The sequence below is a fragment of the Anomalospiza imberbis genome, chromosome 4 (genome assembly GCF_031753505.1).
Source record: "Anomalospiza imberbis isolate Cuckoo-Finch-1a 21T00152 chromosome 4, ASM3175350v1, whole genome shotgun sequence".
NCBI lineage: Eukaryota > Metazoa > Chordata > Aves > Passeriformes > Viduidae > Anomalospiza > Anomalospiza imberbis.
The window spans coordinates 9,248,216-9,271,832 of NC_089684.1; the positions used below are offsets into that span (position 1 = coordinate 9,248,216).

General features: G+C 34.0%; 1 protein-coding gene across 1 annotated transcript in view; it reads left to right on the forward strand.

The window, feature by feature from the left end:
- GPM6A (glycoprotein M6A) overlaps positions 1-23,124 on the forward strand; it is a 121,072-nt gene extending 97,948 nt beyond the window's left edge. Inside the window, exons 4-7 of the mRNA XM_068187035.1 lie at positions 11,226-11,379; positions 13,467-13,543; positions 14,814-14,879; positions 20,883-23,124. Of these exons, the coding sequence (XP_068043136.1) occupies positions 11,226-11,379; positions 13,467-13,543; positions 14,814-14,879; positions 20,883-21,035 (450 nt within the window). The 3' untranslated portion in view covers positions 21,036-23,124. The remainder of the gene's footprint in view (positions 1-11,225; positions 11,380-13,466; positions 13,544-14,813; positions 14,880-20,882) is intronic.
- The last annotated feature ends 493 nt before the right edge of the window (positions 23,125-23,617 follow it).

Consider the following 23,617-nt stretch of genomic DNA (forward strand, 5'->3'; position numbering starts at 1 on the left):
CTTCAGCTTTACCATTGCCACCAGTTGTTTGTCATTAATATTTTGCAGGAGCAAATTTGTTATGTCTGTGACTAAACCTACTATGAAAATGTAGGAAAAAATCAGTACAAAATTTCAAGAAATAAAAATTTATTTTAACTTTGTATGAATAAGCTGTATTTCTATATATGGAAATATGAAAAATAACACCTTTACACCTTTTTCTCTTTCTTAAGAAATATTTTTGAAAAGCAGACTTTTGAGAACACTGGTAGCCAAGATCTGAAGGAACTTTTCATGTGCTTTTCCTGACCTCCCTCCTTAGCCACAAATAGCTCACTTTCTAGCTCTGAATGGGCAAAAGGAGTTTTTTTGCCTGATGTAATGGAAAAAAGAAATAGCTCAGCCTAGCCTTTCCAGTGAATGTATAGCTGACTTATCAGCTGATATGAGCATTCAGAGGCTTAGCATCCAAATCATGTCAGTGCTGCCATGGAGTAGAGTCTCTCACATCTGAGAGAGGCCTTGTGAAAGTGACAGTGAAGATTTTCACTGGCAACATTTGCAGACTTAATTTACTGCGGAAAGTAAAACAAAAGCAGTAAAACAATGCCAGTCACATTCGAGGAGGGATGGCTTTCATTCTAGGCTTCATTTTTCCATGCCTGAACATGCTTTTAGAGTATTAAATAAACATTCATATATAACTGTGCTGCAGCATGATTAGTAAAGAATGGGAGACAGGCCTGAAGCCAACTGTAACACTGTTTTCATGTTTGCAATTTAATGCCCTTCCTATTTATATTCAGCTCCCTTGGCCATGGAAAGCCTCATTTACACCTTGTTTTAGAATGTCTGCTCACAGAGTCAATAGAAACACAATGACACTTTGCCCCTCCTGTTATACTATAAAATGGGAACGGAAGTTCGGTTTTCATTTTATTTCATCAGGAAACATTATATGAAGACAGTGGCTGTGTATTTCTATTTCTTTGTACCTTGCTTTTCAAAGAACCTTGTTAAGGCTCTAGAGAAAGATGTTTTATATTCTAAACTGCACTTACATATACCTTCTGTATCTTTAGTTTTAAGAATATTTAATTACTGACAAGAAATTTTCTGCCTTTGAAAATAAAACTGGATGCCTGATTACCTATGTGCTATTTCATACATGCTTCTTGAGTGCCTAAACTAAAACATGAACTTCCCAAAATATTTCCAGATTTTCTTTTGCAAAATCTGTGGAAGCTGCACAAATGTTTTGAAAAACCATCTGTGAGCTCATCAGTTCATCTTTTCCTTACCAGACCAGTTATTTTAGAGGCAGTGAAACTGCATCATATTGACATTTGATTCTTTGTGTAACAAGAGGAAGAGAGTTCAGTGCAGGCTCAGCTGGCTTACCCACCCAGAACAGATGCATTATATTTGAATGTTAGAAATGAAGCTCTCATTTCTGAAAACTAGGTACCATGTATGGATATTCTGGGGGAAAACTAATGATCTGACAGACAGGGAGGCCTTGATTCTGATTAAATTCTGCTCCATCTGAGGAATGTAGTATACTTCATACCATATTTGTGAGAAATACAGGACCTTCTCTCCAAGACAGCAGATATCCTTATGGGTCCAGAATCCTTTAAACCAATCTTAACTGGGGAAAGTATCTAAAAATCTCTCTTCCTCATACATGTTTAGTTGTGTATTCTGTATGTACCTTCACACCGTGATATGTGAAATAGGGAAGGTGAGAGTCACAGTGCTCTGACTTTTCAGATTGCTGAACTGAACATCAGAAGCATGATTTTTTTCCCACAAATTACCCAGAGGCTAATGGAGTAGTTAACTTCAGAGAGATAATATTATGGCACAGATATATCCCACCTAATTAAGGTTTTTAAGAAAAAGGCCCTATGCTCCTTCAGTAGTTAAAGAAGAGGGCAGCTTAGGCAAACTTTGTCAGGTGAATTGAATTTTTTGTCCTATTTGTCCTACTGTCCTATTTTCTGCAAAGAGAATAACCCTCAAGTCTTTTAAGTTATGTCTTTTATATTAAGCTCTTCCATCAACTATATGCATTTTGCAGGATGTATGCTGCCTGGCCCCTTTAGCTGGAATTTAGCTGAATAGCATTCACTATATAAACACTGCTGGAGTTCATACATGAAAGAAAACATATCAGCAATTTTATAGGTTGTTGGAATTAATTTTATCCCTGGATACTAAACCGGTCTTGGAATTTCTTTAGAGAACCGTGTTCCTTGTAGTTTTCTGCTCTTGATCTTGAAATAGGAAGAACAAGCCCGAGCAGCAGTTTAAAACTCAGTTGAATGGTTAAGAGAGTCATCTTTATGTCACTCTCTCCCAACTGATTGTTAATATACATATGGCATCTTGAAAAGAAAGAAGAAAGTTATTTTTTCACTATTTGTTATATTTTTAGAAATATTTTGCAATGAGCTCAGAAATTTTGTTATGCATATCTATGTGCTGACTCTACTTTTTTCTGTTTTATTTCTGTAATCTGTCAAAACCTTTTTGTTTTTCTTTATTGCATAGTTCCAGATTTTCTCACTTAGGAATATTGCACGTATAAAATCATACTTTCATTTGATATTCCTTTTCTCCCATAACTTCCCATGTGTTGAATATGCAGCCCTTTTGTTGACTGTGGTATTCATTAGTTCCTTTAAGAGAGGGGTGTGCCAGACATTGCAATGTGCCTTGCCAGTACCGTCTCATCTTCTCTTGGTCTTGCTGCTCGCTGACAGCATCGTTGTTCTTGTTGTGGTGATAAACTGGACAAACTGGCTGGTTTTGCTTCAGATAGTGCTTTGTGTCTTGCACACTGATGACAGATTTTTTTTTCTTGGCATGTGAGCTCAGTCAGTAAGTATTTTTTTGTTAATTAAACTGCTGTCATACATTTCCAAGGTATGCTTGACTTTGGGAGTGTTTGCACTTTCTCCATGGGCTTTAACTTTCTTTTACGGATCATCATAAATTGCTGAAGATGATAGCTTTATTTCAGCTATGTTCAGATAATCCATCTCAGCTTTAACTTGAATGTTTCATCAGACTATGACAGTTTTCCCTGATCCTTGCTCTCACCTGGCTAACTTATTAACTGCATCTAGCCATCTTACTCTTTTTATACTTATTTAAGCCCTTGAACATCAGTGGAATTATCACAAATTCATTATTTTTATGATGAAAGAAAATCCACAGAAACCATATACTTTTGTTCTTCTTATGAACTGCATCTTTCTGTTGATGTCTTAAAAAATTCATAATTAGCTCTGTAAATATTTTTGGGCATTGCTTGCATAGGAAGGAGGGAATTTTTTAAATTTATTTAAGGTCACAATAAGAGCTTAAAAGGCTGTGTTATTGACTTTGAATGGTTGGCAAGACAGGAATCAAGCAAGGAAGGTCCCTACCCCTTTATTTTCGCACAGGCTTCTCAAAGCCCATTAAGAATATATCAGGAAAGAAAACACTATTTTTTTTGACAGCCAAGTATTAACCTTGAGTGACACATTTGTTTAGACCTATAACTCTTATTTCTGCTTTCTAGTTTAAGCTTCACTGCCTTGTGTCCAACTACAAACCATGGAAACTTCCTGAAAAAATGTTGCATTGCAAATTTTGGAAATATGAAAAATGTGAACAATCTGTATTGTTCAATCCTTTCCCAACTCAGTGTTACATCTTCATCTGTGTATAGAAAATTTGTCATCACTGAAAACCATTAGAGTATGGTTTATAAAAAATTTATCAGCTGTTTGGTAGCATACCCTTGTAAATTTACTACTAGAACCAGCCTACATTGTCAGGGAAAAGGTAATGATGGAACTGATTTTTTTTGTACTTAATGTCTTCAAATTGAATAGTTATGTAGCATGAACATAGGAAGGAGAGCATATGAAAAAGGTTATTTAATGAAGATATCCATCTTTTAAAAGCTACTAATCCATATTTCAAAAAGACAGTTTTAAAACCAAATTATTTATCTTCAGTCACATTTAAATATAAAGCAAATAGCTTAATTATATTCCCAGACATTACTGGGACTTAGTACTTCCTAACATTAGAAAAATACCACCAGAAAGAAAAACAAAAGAAAGAGGATAACTTTGTGAATGTGAAAATATGAGCATATGCATTTTGAGAAAAAATAATTCTTGTTTGAAAGATTGTGAAAAAAATTAAATAGGAAATTCTGCTTTTGTCAAGCAGCAGTAAAGATCCAATGCTTTCTATAGGTCTTCAGAAGCCTGTCAGACTACAAAAATTATAGTCTTTCCTAAAGGTTATAAAACAAGTAATGATAACTTTAGGCAACATAATTCTACAAACCCATCAACATTCTAAAGAAAATTCAGGAAAAAAAAATAGAGTATTTAGTTTCTAAGCAAGTACCAAAGAGACAAATTATATCGTCTTAAGGTAAAACTCTTTCTTGCATCAAAGCAAAGTCATCTTCTTCAAACTAATATTTCATCAATTTTTTTACTAAGCAATATTTCAAAAAGTGAATCAATTTGTTAGACAATAATTTCTGACATGATGGTGGAAATCTCCTCCAACACTGCTACCAACAAATCAACAGCATACATCAGAAGGTAAGTCAGTTTTTTAAATGCATCTAAATGGTTTCCAAAGCAATAGAAATAATGCATGGAATATTTTAACCTTGAAATACACATTTAGAAAAATATATGTGCATATGAAAAGCAGAAAGCAACAGTGAGAATTGATCCTAATTTTGACAAAATCAGTTTTTCTTCCATCTGAACTATCTGTAGAAGAAAAATGTTTAAAAAAGCCAAACAAAACTGTTCCAAAATATAATTTCAATTTTCTGGGACTTTTTTATGTTAGCATATTTTAATAATCAAAGGAAAGTCTCATTAGGTAGTATTCAGTTTATGAATGAATTTCACTTAGGCAAACCTGAGAAGTCTGTCCCTCTATGGAGAGAAATTTGGACCAATATTGGTTTTTTTTTTTCCTCTCAAAGCAGTTGACTTGAATGCAAGCCAAGGAATATCAACAACATCGCAGTAAAAGCACACCATGAAATCTATCCATGTTTCAACAAGACTTTTGGAGCTGTGCCTGGGAGTATAATATGTTAGAGAGAGAGAGAGAGAGGATGAACATGTTTTGTAGAGGCAATTATAAATGTCCAACAAGTGATTGTTAGCAATGGAAGTGATGTTATAGAAAAGACTTTGCATGTGTGTATTTTCTGTGGTTTACAGTGCATTTAATGATAATGTCAGAACAACAGTCTCTTCCAGAAGCATTGTATATAAAATGAAACAAGTTGAAATATTTTTTCTTCATTTTTTATTTCTCTCCATGAATGAGGCATGAATTTGGAGATGCTAGTTAGTACAGAAATGCAAATGTTAGAGACCATTTCCTTGTGAGCTACTCACCAGTCCTTCTTAAACATGTTTATGTCCAAAGACATCTGTCAATTTTTTTTTTTCATTTTGTCATTTATTTACATTTAAATAAATAATAGCATTTTTGGTTCTAGGCAACATTTTAAAATAAGCAGATGAGGCTGTTTGAGTTTCTGCATTGTTAAAATGTTTTCCAGAGGAACTCAGCAAGTTTTCTACTCACTCTCTTTCATATTTGCATATGGGGAATTATACATGTAAAATGCTGTCACAAAAAAAATCCATTGGGAAGAGGTGGAAGTGTTTATAGAGAGAGTCTTCTTTAAAAATGAAAATGTAATTACAAAAATCTGCTGGATTAAATCTGAACCTCTGAAAAGAAGAACTAAACTCCTGTGGTAATAATACAGGTGAAGAACAGGAACAAATACCTAATCATTAAACTGCTGTCATGAAAGTTGATTGATAAAAAGCCCTTATTGAGTCTGAACTGTTGATGTAAGGTGTAGTCAGAACCCTGCATTATAGAAAATTGAAAGCAAATAAACAACAGGTCTGAAGTGGGAAGCACTTTAAATCTGACTTCCTGTAACCTGAAGGGAGAACTGTGCACTCTATCAGTACTCTCCCAGTACAACTGCATCAAGAAATATTTCAGCATTTGAGAAAATATGTGTCAGCTGCAATGAATAATTAAAAAAGAGTATGCAAATGCATTTATGCAGAATGTGTGCAGGGTACAGAGACAGTTGCAATAACTCAGAGGAATTTTTTTCTGGGTAAAATAAACAAGATGAAGCAGAAGGCCTGAAAGGCAAAGGTCAGTTATGATTTTGAAGCTGGGGAAAGTACTAAAACTAAATAAGTTTTTATTAGTATTGAAATCAAATATATGGACAATTGAAAGTGAATGAGACGCTTGAGAGACAGGACAATTCAGGAGGAAATTGGAAAGATCTTTCTGTTCATGCTTCTGTGTGGCCAAAAAAACCAACACAGCACCTTATTCTGGCATTTCCTCTTTGGAAAATGCACCCAAAACCAGGACTACACTGCACTGCAGAGGCCAGCTGCTTCCCAGTATTCCCATAAGAGACAGCCCTGCTAACACTGGGCTTATTCTGGGTCATGTCCAGCAGTGCCAGGGTTTAATAAGGAAGCATGATAGGCTTTGAGCAGGATGGATGTACATGATCTCTGTAGGTATGGTTTTGATCTCTGGCAAAAACTGTTTAAAAGAATTTCTGAAGCTGTGAAAAGGTTTGGAAGGAACCTCTTAGTTCATGTAGCTGAAAGTAAACATTTTTTGTGTGTGTGTGATAGGATAATAAATCTAAATGTGGCGGAAACACAGCAAGGTGCACATCTTTTTGCAACTCTCTGCATTGAGAGCTCACATCAGGGAGTTCATATAAAATAAATATATGATGAGATTGAGAGAAAGTGTAAAAGTAAGTACTGAGTGGTTTGGAACAAAGATAAAACTACATGGCAACATGAGCTTTCTGATGTTAATTTCTATTTGGGCACTTAATTTGTTGCTATGTGTCTGTATTATTTTTCTTATTGTAAGCAGTAGTGGCCTCATAAAATGAAATGAATGAGGTTTAATTTGTTTCCTTTTCATTCCATTTCTGTTTGTAGAAACTGTACCTTCTAGATAAGATTTCACTGTCTCTGTCCCTAGGGTCAGTGAAGCCATCATACAATGTTTCTTCATGGGTACTAAATTATTGATAACAAAACTAAAACAAGAAGAGTGTTTGAAATTTAATGACTGTGCTTTTCATGGAACGACTACCCATAAATTAGGAAAGAAGGAGGGAAAAAAAACCCAAACCAACCAGTAACTGAAATCTTGATCATATTAAAATAGATAGGATTTGAGTAATGTTTTCAGTGGAAAAAGGATTTCAACCAGCAATGACCAACAGGGAAGCTGTGCTCCACACAAACAATTTCAGAATATGCTCTGAAATACCTTCTTCCTGACATTGGTGTGTTTTGATTAAAAAAATCGTTCCAGAAGGTTGATGATTAGCATGCTTTGATAACTTATAGCACAGAAATCCATTACAGGCACTGAAAAGCTTACAAAATCTGGCGAGAGCATTTTGCCAACCACAGTGATGATAGCAATAAACCAAAACACTAAAAGGTTAAAGATTTCTTTGTTCAAATAATTATTCATTTCAGCTATTCTTTGCAAATGTGAGCTGAGTTTAAATTAGTGATCTTCCATCTTCATGATTTGATAGATTAATTTCGCTATCACCTCTAGTTTGTTTTGAGTTTGTGCGTTTGGCTTCTTAGAGTGAAAATCAAACTGATCAGAGAAAGTAATTCTCACTATAAGCACAATAGCTAGGATGCTAAAGAACAAACTGTGATACCTCTTTAAGATGCTATACTGCTATTTCAGAAATCTTCAGCTTGTCACGTAGCAGAATGCTACTTCAAAGGAGAAAGATCCCTTTGAATCTCAGGAGATTGGGTTCTGAATTTAATTCCTGAAGAGAACAGGTGCCTTAAGCATTCCTCATAAGTTCTCATGAGCAAAGATGGAAGGTTGTAATAGCAGAAAAAATTATCTAAAAAAAGACTTTATTCTTCCCTGTGTTTTTTAAATAATTCATAATTTCATTCAATTAAAAAAAAAGAAGCTACCACTTGCTATTGCTAGAAATTAATTTGTTGTACAAGGTTAAATTTATTTTACTGCCCTTACAGCGGGAAGCATATTACTGCCCAGATCACATTTCTGTGGTTTGCTTCACTGATATCAGTGATAGCAGCTTCCAGGCAAAACCAATACTTACCACATGGTTTAACTTGAAGTTTTGTATTTTAGTTATTCTTACATAAACAAAAGAAACTTCCGTATTTTTTTCTGTCTTCTTGGTGTTCTTGCTGTTATGACATGAAATTAGGCATGTCATTGGCCACTGGCTCTTCCGCTGAAAGCAACTGATTGAGGAAAACTGAAGTTCTTCCTTTTCTAAAATATGTTTTTAAAATGAAATCATCATTTGAGCAATTTTCTGAGGTACTCAACCAATCAGATTCATGTTTTTAAAGAGAATCCGTCCCATAACAAACAAGCAGACAATTCTCCCTGAGAAGGCAGCTCTTGTGACTCACAGCAACTATCATCTGACAGATTTCTACCATTTTATGCCCAAGGCAGGTTTTTTTTTTAGAGGCTAATATGCTCTGTTTTCCTCCTCCTTGCTATACTAGTGCTTTGTATTATCTCAGTTGAAATTTTTGAGTAGGCTTCTTCATCATTACTACAGATCAGAAAATAAATAGATATTGAAAAGTATTTGCATGATCATGGTAAGACCTGTCTTTTTTTCTCCATTTGGTAATCACAAAATAAGAAGATTCTCAAATCTATACGGAGCCCAGTCATAAAACCAGTTGTTATGTTTCACTGATGTAACTAATACACAAGATTTAGTTCTCCAATAAATTATTGTGGATGTGCTACACTGAGACACGTATTAATTAAATATTGTTTATTTCACAATGTCTAGAAGGATCACAAGTAAGACTTCAGACTTATTTGGTTTTGACAAGCTAAGAATATAGCCTAGGAGGCTGGCTTACTTTTAACACACTTCTAGAATAAATGAGAATTTAAAGTCTATTACAAGACAGTCTTCTTTCTTATTTAGTATTCCTGCCTTAAAAAAAAATGAGTGCAACTCTTTAGCTTGATAATATATTAAGATTGGAGATAGCACTTTAGTTGGGAATTTATACACCTGAATTTACATTTCTGTGTAATTTTCCAAGTAGTTATTTGTAAGTGTGTGCCTGAGGTGGCACACCTTCTTCATTAGGTGAAGGTGAGACTTCTTCATTAACTTTAACGCTGTAATATGGAAAGGAAAAAAAAGAAAACGGTAAAAGAACAATAACAACAACAGAAAAAGGAACATCTCCAGAACAATATTTACTTGTGTTAACTACTTGCTCTGCAATAGATGGGATAGAATTTCCAATATATAAAGCTACTGATGCATGGAAATGTCTACAGCAGTGTTCAAGGCTGCGTATTTATTTTGGACTTTGCTATCACTTTCTCTATTTTACCAGTTGGGTTTCTAGGAACTGGGTTATTGGGAAAATTTGGTAAGGAAGACAGCTGTTACCTGCATGAATGCATTTTTAGAAATCTTTATGTATAAATTAGATACATCAGTTTTTCATTTAAACTAGTTGGATGTTGAGGGAAAAGTTAAAACAGTTTGTAACTCTCAAAATGCTAAGTATGGATGTAAAGTATGAGTATTGAAGCACAGAGTACTAACTCAAGAAAAGGATAGAAAGCTGGTATCAAAAGCATTAAACAGATTTTCAAACTACTACTACAAGTATCATTTACCTAGGGACAATCAGGAAAATTAATCTGAAATAATTTTTAAACTGGATTAATTAAACTACATTAAATCCTTATGTAAGTATACTTCCTCAGAATTAAAATTACTTTTATTTAATAATATTTGGAAGTGAATTAAAGTAAATCAAATTAAGGTCTCTTTAATATTACTTGAAAACATCCATTCTATAACTTCAAAGCAATAAAGGTACCTCTTAAAATGCAGACCTTTTGTTTTGGATTGGTTTTCCTGATCAGATCAATGTGGATAAGCCACTGTGCTACAATTTTTAGTACCTTTTACAACGTTTTAGATTCTGACTTTATTTCATTTCCATAACTAAAATCTGTACTTATATTGAGCTTTTCCCTGTATTACCTGAATTGAGAGATCTTACATTAAAAAAAAATCCAAAACCAAAAAATATCTTCCATTTTCCCCTTTTTTACTCTTTAAGATTTAATTTTTAGCAGTTTTTTGATCAGCTAATTCAGCTTTCAAAAATATTTATTTCTTATTCTCAGAGCCATTATCTTTCTGAGGTAAGCAGCTAGAAAAATATTAGTGCAATGGAAGTTTTTTTTTCCAGTAATGTGTTTAGATTTTTCAGCATTTGTGAAGCCACTAAAGGCTGGGGCCATTTGTATTCCATATTTAGAGACTAATTTCCACATTTTACCATGTAGCCTCTTTATATGCTTTCTACAGCATAAAATGAAAAGATGGTTTTTTATTAATAAGTGTGTTTCCCAGTGGTGGCAGGCCTGCAAAGGAGCAGCAAGGTAGCATGTTTACATATTTATAGGACATTTGCTTACTATTTTTTCTGAATGATGAATTTGCTTGTAGACCCCAAACATTGCCTGAATGCAATAACAGAATGGCAAAAATATAGTCTCATTGGTTCAATGCCAAATGGATTTGCCAGTGAGGTTTTGTGGTAGTCATAGTTAAAGGCTCATTTTTATTAAGAGCCCAATTTTAAAAGCAAAAGAAGCAAAGCCTACAGTACTTAATTTTAATTTTTTTACTTCATGATTTATAGTGGAAGATACAACCAGAGGGCCTCTTGTCCTAACTATAGGAGAGTGGTGATGAGAGAGAGAGACAGATATGTTTCACAGAGCGTGCAGCTGTCTGTACTTCAGGTGCTCTGCTTTGCATCCATTGTTGGCACAAGAGTGAGAGGAACATGGAATAAGCTTGCACTTCTGGAAACATAATTCTTGTTCTTCCAAAATGTCACATTAGTGCTCTGGCATCATTTTGACCTGATCATTAATGGATTATCTGACCAAAACCATAAATTAAATAAGGACAGAAACAGACAAAGCCAATCATAGATGCATTTGTTACTTCTCTGTGGTTCCTTTTTTTTCCAATAGTGAATCAGTTCAGTTCTGACTTACCACTGGTTTTGTTTTTCCTTTTTTTACTGCAGTTTATTATGCTGACATACATCTTTATGTTGGCCTGGCTTGGAGTTACAGCTTTCACTTCTCTGCCTGTTTATATGTACTTTAATCTGTGGACCATTTGCCGAAATGCCACCGTAGTGGATGGAGCTAATCTCTGCTTGGATCTTCGCCAGTATGGTACGTAAAGCACAAGCACTAAATGAAAAGTAAGATTTCACAAAAGAAAGCATTCCACTGCTTTGCTTCCATATAACTGAAATTAACTTTTCAGTGTTTCTGAAGTAATTGTTAAGTGTCTCTCTTTGCCCTTTTACCCACTAGTCTAGGCAGTGTATAAAAGATGAACTGTATTGCCCATTCTGACAAAAACTGAGTCAACCTTGTTCATCAATCTGGCATGGGGCTTTGGCTTAGTCTCTTCACAAATTGCTGTAACTTGTCTAAAATGCTTAATTAGTCATCTATCTGGAAAATTATTTTTAATTTTGTGGGAGGACACTGACTAGGAGATGTGAGATCCTAGAGTATTAGCTGTCTCTGCTGATTCATTGCTTTCAAAAACCTTGATGAGGACCAGCAATACTGATAGTAACACTCTTAGAAAATGGTGGAAAGAGAGATAGAGAGGGAATGGGGCTAAAGCCTGAATGGTGGAAGTTAGAATAATGTGGGGATATGCACCTATGTGTGTTTTGAGAGGATGTGAAATTTAGGTAGAAAGGAATTTGTGATCTTAAAATACCTGAAAATTCTTGCTGGTGATGGTAATTCAATTCCTTCCTTCTATAAGATTGGTTTGACTCTACATGTTATGGTCTTAGTAATTTCTCAACCCACAGAGCTTTGGCTAATCATACTCTCAACAGACAGTTTCTTTTTTTTTTTTTTTTTGTTTGTTTCCTTGGCCTGAAATACAATCACAGTATATTTTTAATTGTTATGTGGAGATATAAAAGATGCTGCATTTCTTGGCAAAGAAACATTTTCAATAATAGTAAACATTTCAATTAACCTGAAATAAAATATTTGACTTTTTTCTTTCATGAGAGGGAAGGAAAGTTGGGGTTTTTTATTGTTTTTTTTTTTTTTCCCCTACACAGCATGGCAGGTGAGTTTAAAAAGCAATTATCTGCATAAATCCCATCAAGTATATTAATTTTTTTTTCTATGACCTTTTATTTTGTTGTTTTATCCATGATTATTTATTTATTAATTCTATTTTGAGTGTTCATAGAACACTAACATATATAGTGTGTATTCTGTGAATGTACCTGTTTCATGTAGATTCAGCTCAAAAAACACTGATTAATGTTAGGAAAGAATTATTTTTCATGGTAACTGAGTAATTGCAGTTTTTTTCTTCAAGTTAGTCTTTGATTTAGTATCTGGACATTAGCTGAAGGAAGCAAGGTAGCAGATTCTATTTATTATTGCTGAAAAGAGAAACAATATAAGTTTGTGTAATGCTTTTTTATAACTTGTGGAAGAAGCTTTATACCAGATCAGTATGTTTGAAACCAATATACAGCACATTTTTCCACATGAGAGGAGAGAAGGTTTATGAACATTTTGAGTGTATAAACTGGTTAAAAATAATTTCTGTTTTTTTAATCGTTGTGCTGATCAAAATGGGCATTAAAGATATTTTCAAAAACGGCAGAAGAATTGTTACCTACATGTTTCTTACTAGGACTTTTACTAAACAGATAATGTGTTTTGTGCTGGCTGAAATAGAATAGAATCCTGGAATGGTTTGTGTTGGAAGGCACCTTAAAGACAAGTTCCAACCCCCTGCAATGGGGCTGGGAGACATTCATCTAGATCAGGTTGCTCAGGACCTGTCCTTCAACACTTCCAGGGATGGGATGTCCACCATTTCTCAGGGAAACATGTTCCAGCGCCTCAACACCCTCACAACAAGGAATTTTTTTTCTTACATCTAACCCAAACTTATCCTCTTTCAGTTCAAGCCATTACCCCTTGCTCTAGTGCAGCATGCCCTTGTATAAAGTCTCTCTCCTGCTCTCTTGACAGATCCTTTTAGTTACCGGAAGGCTGCTATAAGGTGTCCCCAAAACCTTCTCTTCTCCAGGCTGTGCAATCCCAACTGCCTCAGCTTGCCTTCACAGGAGAGTTGCTCCAGACTCCTGATTGTCAACAAAACCCAGATATCATTGTTAAAATAGGTTCTTAGCTTTTCTCATATAAAGGAAGTTGATCTGTACCAGGAATTCCAAATAATATGAATGTTTATTCTTCTCCAGGTATTGTAACTATTGGAGAGGAAAAGAAGGTTTGCACCTCATCAGAAAGTTTCATCAAGATGTGTGACTCTAATGAGGTAAATAAATGTCATAGTATTTTTGACAAATCCTCAATATATGTTGTAGTAGGAAGTAGCTGATATACGTTTTCTTAACGGTCTAATTCAAGCTATGGTGATTAATTAAATCCCAGTGAAAAATACAGTCAAGCAAGTAGTTTTTCTAGTCTTGTACCAAATTTAGTCAATGCAATTTCTCCGACCATTTGTTTTCTAAATACACTTGTGGATTGTTCATTTGGGGTTTTTAATAATTCCAATATCTTTTTCTTTGTTACTGAGATGTTTTTGAAAGCAGCATTAGTCCGTGCTGCACAATTGTGACAGGAGAGTAAAGATTTCAAATGGATTGGGCCAAACCTTGTTGAGCATTAGGATAGTAGCTGTTAGTACATTTATCTTTGTAGTTTTTTCCTTGGGCAAATGCCACCTGTTTCAGTGCAGTTGAAGGTTCTGGTTTTGTTTTGAAATGATAAAGGATGAAGAAGGACAAACAAAGGACAAACAAAATTACATCTGCCTAAAACAAAGAGAGGCTAAAATGTTGATCCGTCTGAAGCCAGAAGGATCAACACTTCCTAAGTGTTTTACTGGGTCTTACTGTGATTGACTCAATCTTAGAAGGAAGGTACACAATCCTCCCTTATACCAAAACCATCAAAGAAAATGCAGCTCTTAAGGTGCAGTTGACTCTGTGGCTGCTGCATAAACCAGGTCACTGAAATTAAAAGCAAATGTAATGATTTGGTTTGGGGTGAGGTGAGGATGGTGGTTAATTTGAATTATGTAAGTAACCTGGTTTATATTACATCACTATGAAGACATTTGAGAGGAAAGTGGATCAATATATGAGGATGGAAAGCTACAGTTAATGAAGGGAAAATGGGATTTCTTAGGCTGTCTCTGCCACTGGAGAAGCCACCACAAACATAATTCTTGTAAGCTAGTATTGTAGTATTGTAGCATAAAAAAAACCCCAAAGAAAACCCTCAAAATGTGCTGGAGTGTTTTTTTTTTAATAATTAATTTTCTTAATATTTTTATTATGTAAATGCTGTATATTTAAACAGAGTTATGCTTTCTCCCTGACATGAACACTGTAACAAAACAAGCACAAGCACAATGAAATGCATTGATATCAATCTCTTGGAAAAATATTCCTATTCATTACTTTTGTGAAAGAGTGGCACCAGGAAGTTAATTATTTGTTCTATGTTAGTCTGAGTTTTTGTTCATTTTCTATTTGCTGTACAACCATGAAAGTCCTTCTCTTTGCCTCCCTTTGCAGCTAAACATGACATTCCACTTGTTCATTGTGGCACTTGCTGGAGCTGGAGCAGCAGTCATTGCTATGGTAAGCTACCCAACACTCTATGCCTCATCTGAATTGCTGATACCTTCTGGTTCTGGCTTAGGCTCATCTGTTCAATTTCCATACTATCACCCAAAGCTATTATTAAATTATAATTCTGTAATCCAATACTCTCCCTTTTTCTTCCTTTTTTTAAATATATTGATGAATTCCCTTTTAAGTAGAATATCATGATTACTTTTTTTGAATTGAAAAAACACCTGTAAGTACATGCTAAGAATTTTTACCGTTCTCTTGCTTCAGATGAGTGTCTGAATTCACATGTCTGTGTTGTAACCATAGTATTATACTTTTATGATCTCTGCCTTTTTGGGTATTCATAGGCTTGCCACGCTTCTATTTTAAGAGCAGAATCTTTTTGTCAGTTCTATGAATATATATGAATGTGTTGATTTTTCTGTCAGGACTAATTTTTCTGCTCCTTTATAATGAAGATTGCTTTAAATTTTGACATTTTGTCAATGAGAAGGTTCCACTGAGAAAAAAGTATGTGAGCTAGTGCCCTGATCTTCTCTCTTTTGTCTGCTGCATTTGCTTAAGCATAAGGATATTTTTAGACTCACAATTCTCTGCTGGTGTAGGTTTGCATTATGCACGCTGAAACGGGAAATGTAAAGTGACTGTTACTTGGTTCTGATGCATTCATAAGTGTTAGTGGTGGTGGTTCCTATATACTGCTTATACTAGTAATTTTTTATGGATCATAGGACCATGATTTATTTGTATCCTTATAATTACATTCATAAAAAAGTACAATAAAAATATTCAGTGAAGTTAGTACTCTTACATCAATGATTTTTTTTTGTGTTTTCTGCCATTTTTTCATTATTATATGACACCCTGCAAACAGCAAAGGTAGCTAAATTGAAAATATATATTTTCAATGTAGTTTTTGTTTCAAGGCCACAAATAATAAGTGCATAGTAGAATACAATTCATAATAATAATTTAGTTGTTTTTTCAAACTGAAATTTTTCTGCTTATAGTTCCAAAAAAGGTGACCATATAGCAGTTATGATAATATATAATTAGTGTTAGGAAACTAAATCTAAGAGATCAGTTTTCCACTGTATGAATATTTTGAAGTATATTCAGTACAATCATAAAATGCTATTTTGTTGAGATGAAAATTCTGCATTTCAAATAAGAGTTTTGAATCCAAATAGCCACCAAAAGATATTTAATGAAAAATAACACATCTCCAGTGAAAGCAAATTAAGTACATTGTGCCATATAGTTTAAATACATAATACTTTCAATGAAGTTTTTAAAAAGAAGCTCAGCATATCAAAGATACCATAACTGCATTACACCAGGCACAAATACCCTTTGAATTCACTTTGATGGTGCACATTTATTCACATATTTTTAAATGATTAGCCATATCCAAGTGCACTTTCTGTTGAATTCTGTAACTGCAAGAGCAGACATGATAACACAGTTCCAACAAAAACATAAATTAATATTCTAATTGCTAGTATATTCAGTACTGTCCCAGTGCTAGTAGATGCATGTTTCATTAAATGTTTGCAAGAGTTTTATATTTTTTTTTCAAGTTTGCAACTACACTGTTTATTTTTAGCCTACCATTCTGATTTGTTAGGTACCTGCTAAAGACCAGCACGTTCCACACTTTGACAGTGTAATTTCTAAAACCAGCATACCAGACCACATCTGTAGGTTGAGACAGGTGCTTCACACTTGACACAGTAGCCCAAACACAAGGGATAGGACATGAGAGAAAATTCAGAATTTTGTGGTTGGACATGCAGATATTAAAAGGTTCTCATTTAAGGGTAGTTTACATCCCCAAGGTAAAAGTAATTTAAGGGAGGAAAAAAAAAATTAGGGTCCTAACTATCTCATCCAGGAAGAAGAAGATACCTTTTTTCTCCAGATCTTACACTCAAATTAGTAGAGAGAGATAATGCATCAGCAGAGAGAAACTGTGCAGAAGTCATTTCAGTCATTGGAGAACCAATGTTCTTCACTACATGTGTTCCTTCAAGAATAATTACAAATATGAAATGATGACATTTGTCTTTGTGTATATCCAGAACATGTTTGTGAAATTCAACAGGAAAATTAGATTAAAATACCAGTCTTGTACAAAAGAAAAAGCTTATTAATACAATGCACTCTTAAAAGATTTCTTGCAAACAATTACTTTAAATCAGAATAGTCCATCTGATTAAAGTGGTAAGTATATTGTATTTATGTCCAGCCAGTAACAGTAGTGCAACATCAATGCTGAATGACAGAATTGGTAAAATCTGCTTCCTGAAATGACATTTTAAGTTATGACATCAATATACTCCACTATATCCTCACTTCTGGATTTGTAAACATTTGCAAGTGCCAAACTGTTTAATTTCTGAAGATTTCTTAAACTCTCTAATGTCAATATGATTCTACAAAATTCTCAAAAGAATCAGCTTATTCATAATTGTTAAGTCCAACTGTACCCAGGATACTTTTCATAAAACTGTATTTGAATAAGATATTTTTTAAAAAGTAGTCATTTATTACAAAACCACTGAAAAACTTGTTAAAACTTGCAAAACCATTTGATCACAAATCATAATTTGCCCATATCTCTTGGTCTCAGATTTGCTTATGAATGTTAGAATTTTTTTCACAATTCACTAGACACCTCTTTAGTCTGCAAAGGAGAATGTTGGTTTTGGGGTTCAAAAGGAGAATTATCCTCTGTATTAGGACAGATATATAGAAAACCTCATCTATTTTACAGTATATGTCAGGGCAAGTTTCATTTTTCAGCAAAGAACACTGTAGAAGAGTTTATTTTGAAAATTTATCATTCTTATGTCAATGCAAGATGGGGAAGAAATAACCAAAACCAAAACCTGATAGAATTATTTATGTTGTAAATGCTTTTTGAGAGTCTTTATCATAGAAAAAATAGCCAGGCTTTTGAATCATATTTAATTTGTGCTATATATGATTCTGAGCAGTACTACTGTTCTTTCTTATGTCTGAATGGATAACAAATACATATAGAATAGATTATTATGATAATACTTATAAATTTTACTGCTGTCAGTGTTGTGTTAGAAACAGAAGACTTGAAGTGGTTTAAATGTAAGCTCTAGCATTCAATATTTGATTGTAAAGTCAATATACATTCCATCTGTGATGTTTCCCCAAAAACACTGTAGAAAAACTTAATTATGAGATGCAAAATTTCCTTTCTCAAAAGTTACCGTGTGAGCTGGTAACTCTTTTGCTTTAACTGCTGCAGAAATTATGTCCTGTAAGGTGGAGATGCAATCCGTTCTCCTGAAATAGGAACAAGGGAAGTGTAAAGTGGTTTATTCTTCTCCCCAGCATCATTGTGCTCTTCTGCAGGATGTGAGATGCATGTAAAGGGAGGAATTAAAGTTATTTAAACTTGGATCCTGGGGAAGTAGTGACATGTCCTGCATGGAAAAATAAAGGAAAAAACAAACAAACAAACAAACAAACAAACAAAAAACAACCAAATAGCCAATCCCACTATTTCTAAACGCTGAAGCATACTTTCATCTTATGAAGAAATCTAAGCAGGAATAGGCATGGAAAGATCCTGCACTGCCTTGCATATGTCTGTAATTGAAACTTCCAGAGGCAGACTGTGGAAGCTGCCTGGATTCTATTTAAATAAACCTTGACGAGGGCCTCACTGGCTTCAGGCTATTCAGGTCATGGAATTGTGAAATGCAATTAGACAGCCACTTAGAAATGACCTCCTTAATGTGGCAATGTTATCTAGGAACTTGGTGTAAAAATAAAAAAACAAAGGTGATATTACTCTTCAATGTATATGTCATTATAAACATAGATATACATTTGAGATTATATAAGTTAAAGTAGGTGTTTCCTGGCAAGTCTTCCTGGCAAGTCTTCCTACTTACATTGAATATGAACTCCAAGAGTTTTCAATAGTTGTTACAGTAGTTTGATTCAGTTACTTCATAAGGAAGGGATGGGCACAGAATGGGTGCTTAATGAAGGTCATCCTGTTACCAATATGCCTTCAAAATAGTCTATTTTTTAACAAAGAAAAATGCTGTTTGAAATTGCAAGACGTTAATTTTTTTTTTCTGGGTCATTACTAAATATTTTGTGAGGGTAAGAAAAAGTCATAATCTCATTTTTATCACAGATTCTTCAGTTGCAAGGAATTCTAGCAAGTATGTTTTAAAAGGTCATGAAGATGTGAGTACAATGCTCAGATAGCCCCCACTTTCAGGATTCTCATGTCTGCAATTTGTTTGAGGTTCCAACTGTATTTTTAACTGAAATTTCAGACTCAATGAACCAGTATTCATGTTTTCAATGGGTGCAAATTGCAGTTGAGATGAAAAAACTTTTAGGATTACTAGCCTGTTTATTTTGATTTTCCTCAATAGTTTTACAGTGGAGAATTTAAGGTGTTTCATCCAGTACAAGGGGGATCCAGGATAAGGGTTTCTCATTTGATCTAGAAATGCCTGATCCAGAAACTGCCCATGGTGAAAGCTTTTGGAAGAGCTGAGTTAGGATAGAAGGTGTTTCTTTTTCCTGTGTACTAAATTATGACTAGAGAGTGTCCCAGAGTGACACACAACATGCTGCCATCTCCAACATCTATGCTCACGGATTGCTTTGCTAGTGTTGTTCTCTAGATATCAAGAAAATCCTAAAGATGTGTAGAAATACTACTCTCTAGTTTTTTCTCTAGAGGACAGATTCTCTGAACAACTTGTTTCTACTTTATGTCTCCTCAAGTCAGACAGTATTCTTCAAATAAGGATTAATTGGAAACTTGACATAAAACATGAGGTTAAAATGGTAGCAAAAATATCTGGTCTTTTTAAGGGCTTCAGAATGCTTTCCTTGATCTTAATTATCCAGATTAAGAAATGTATTTTTGCCTGTACTAATCAGCAACAATTGCCAACAAATACTTATGAAAAAAAAATGTCCAAATATTCCAAAAGAAAAAAAAATAGAATGGATCTGTTCATCTAGTATGAATCTAAGATATTCATATCTACAACAGTACAACATGAACAAGAGAATTTACATAATCTCAAGGTGGTTTTTTTATTATTTATTGTATTATTATTCCATTTTCCATTAACTGAATCCCAGTATAATTTCTTAATTTCTTAGAGAGGGGTGAAATATTTTGGATTTCATAAAATTGTCCATTGCTTCTGAGGAAAAGGATTAACATAAATTAAAGTGATGCTGTAATCATAAACTGTCTGAAATCCTGCTACGGAAGGAATAAATGTCCAGAGTCCCAGCATAAACTAGTTGAATATCCTTGTGGAACATTTTTATTTTCTGACTGAATACAGAGTAAACAGGGCATCCAAGTTTTTTTCTCCACTATGTTTTGTTACATTTTGCATAACTAAACTTATTTTTCACTTATTGACAAATTTTCCCCAGATTGGCAAGTTAAATACAAAGCTAGAATTGTTGAAAGAAGTAAGTCATGGCTAAAGGGAAAGAAAATGCTAACTTTAACAAAAATTCAGAAGCAAAACTTTCTGTAATTGTATTAGATATATGCAATCATAAGATGTGTCTATGGCATATTTCGATCTTAAGAACTTCTTTAACAAAAACTTCTTCAGTGGGGAAAAGTGTACAATAAATACATAACCCGAAGGCATTTTTGCATGTACCATTGCAGACTAGCTGAAAAATAATGCAGGGGTGTTTTGGAATTTGGATTTTTCAGGTTTTAGGTTGTTTTTTTTTAATATCTATTGCTACCAACTACTAGTCATAGTGACAGTAACAACTGTGAGATGAGTAATCTGAAGATTAATGAAGCCTGAATTTGCCATCATGGTTCTATTCTACTTCTTGACACAAGAATGCCTAGCTCCTACTGATGAGAACCCAGTCTGTCCTACAGCCTCTAAGTTTACACGTGCTCTATTCTGATTACTTCTATTGTTTAACACTGTGTTACCTCTCTTTCAGGTTCATTATCTCATGGTCTTGTCTGCCAATTGGGCCTATGTGAAAGATGCTTGCAGAATGCAAAAATATGAGGATATTAAATCAAAGGAGGAACAAGAGCTGCATGATATTCATTCTACTCGTTCTAAAGAGCGGCTCAATGCTTATACATAAAAGAAACCTTGTCTTACTTCCTAACATGTGAATGCTTTGTTGTTTAACTAAAGGCCATCCTATAATTTTAAAAACAATTGAAAGTGCTTCTCACAAAAGATAGTTTGGGTGACCTACATATCACCTACATACAATTCTTGGTTGTCTAGCACTTGGTTTCTTAATTAGTTCTTACTTTGTGTGACCATTCTATACCACAAAGCTCCTAAATAGCCTTTCCTGAATCCCTTTAGGTTAATTAGTTCTGATAGGTCAAGGATACTAAACTATTGTCAAATACAACTATGTGTTTGATTTTTTTAATCACTTTGTATGTGTTATGCATAACACCTTTTGCATTGTTTCTTATATGTTTTTGGAAAAAAAAAAGTAGCTTTTTATACTTTTTAGTTTTGAGTTCAGTAACTACTTTAACTACAGGTATACTTCAAAGGGACCATTGTACATGATGTACAATATATAAAGAAAACATTCTGATGACTTTCCTTTATATATGGAAAACCTGCCAGAGGGACCCTGACCAGCTTGAATGAAGGTCCTAAGAACGTTTTAAACAATCAAAGGTGCAATTTCTAAATTTGTAATAGTGGGTAAAAAAATAAAAAAAAAAGCGAAAAAGGAAAAAAAAAAGAAAAAAATAAAAAAGTGCTTCTTATCTTTGTTAACATTGTATTATTGATGTTTTTAAAGAATATTCTCTTGTTTCAAGTTCCATGGGTGATAATTCCTGTTTGTATTGTGAGCATGCAGTCCGTGGTGCTAACAATGCATGGCCACTTGCCTTTTGAAGGAATTCAATACCACGGCTACCTGTAAACGAGTTATGGTATATAGACAACTGTTAATTAAGTGATATAGTTATTCATAGTTTTCTACAGAATAATCTCTCTTTAATTCAATGATGGTTATGCTAAATTGGAGCTGTCCATGTGATGATGTAAGAAATTACTGCTTAGCTACATTTATGAAAGTAATATATCAAAAATGCAGTGACCATAGGAGTCAGATGTCTTTTTACCTGCTTTAAAAATTTAAATGGATTGCACCTGTCTGAACTGTAAAAGATATATTAAAGGAGACTTCCATAAATGTTATAGCTTGGCTTCTAGCTTTCCTACACATAATGGTTTACCTGTATTACGTTGAAGTAAGGTGAAAGACCACTACAGAGCTTATTATTTCAAAGCGTAGTAATATATTTGAACTTTTATTTTGATATGAAAATGTTATCAGAATGATAGGTCATCTTAATTTGAAAGAATTGCCTGTATCAAAAACAGAACAAAAAACCCTATTTAAGAAAAGTCGGTATTATTGGACCAAATTTGCTGGATTTTTTTTTTATTTTGCCTATTTCTAATGCTACAAGAATGCTGTAAAGTGTCTTTTAAAGTGATGTAGCCTGACAAGACATTTTTGTCAGTGTTAAAAATCTTAGGTAGTTTTGTGCACTTATTGGACCATTGTGAATTCTCTCTCAGTGTAAGTGCATTTCTAATAAAACTTCTTGAGTAAAACTCTTCTTTGTACTATTACTAGTCATGCATCATCAGTAATTTTTAACAATTCTTGTAGTAAGTAGAAGGTAATACTATAGTTACTTGTGGCATGATAATGCATTAAGTAGTATTAGTTGGTTGAGTTCTTTTTCTTTTTCTTTTCCTTTTGCTTGTTTTGGGGTTTTTTTGTTGTGTTTTTGATTTGGGGTTTTGGTTTTGGTTTGGACTTTTTTTTACACTTAAGCTGTCCTACGGGGTCAACAGTTTTCTGATAATGTGCAGTACCGGTATTACAGTTCTGCAAAAAGTATTAGGAACCTCTTTTTGGATTCTATATTGTAGTGTTTCAGTTTTGTGTCTTAAAATGTTTGTGCTGATTTTTAAAACTATGTCTTTTAAACTCATGTAATGATGTTAATGCTTTTGGCTCTTCTCTGGTATTAGAGTTTGTATTTTCACAAAGAATGCTTTGTAGCAGGCATTACAATTAATCTGTTTTGTACATAAATGTGCCAACAGCTTGATGGTGGCGTTTTTGAAATGTAGAACAAAGTGCTTGCAAAATGTAATAAACACACTTGTGTACTTTGTGTTCTTGTTAATTCTTTGTGTAGTTTTTCTTTGCCTATATTTGACAGGTCATGGTAACCAGAAATGGAAGAAGCTTGTTTCTCCTACAGACCTTGCTATTGCACAGATTGCTTTGAATGTGTCTCCTAACCAGCATTTAGTCTCAGAAATCACATATCTTAAGACTACAACAGTAAAATATTTTCTAAGCGCAGTTTCATAGTCTAGGAAGTGCCAGGTAGCAGGAGCCATACTTGCTATATTTTTAACATATCAGTCAAAAGAAAATTAGGAAAGTTTCCCATTACTACAGCGTCATTTGGAACAGCTCAGCAGAAACTGATCTGACAGCAGTTTGAATATTGCTGAGGATACTGATTTCTGGATGGTACAGTAGCTAATACTTTGAAACCTCAATATCAGCACTACATTACTTACATGCATGTAAAGTATTTTTAATGGTTAAGAGAGATGTATAGCTGTGCCAGCTAACCTGATACCACTAAGGAAAAT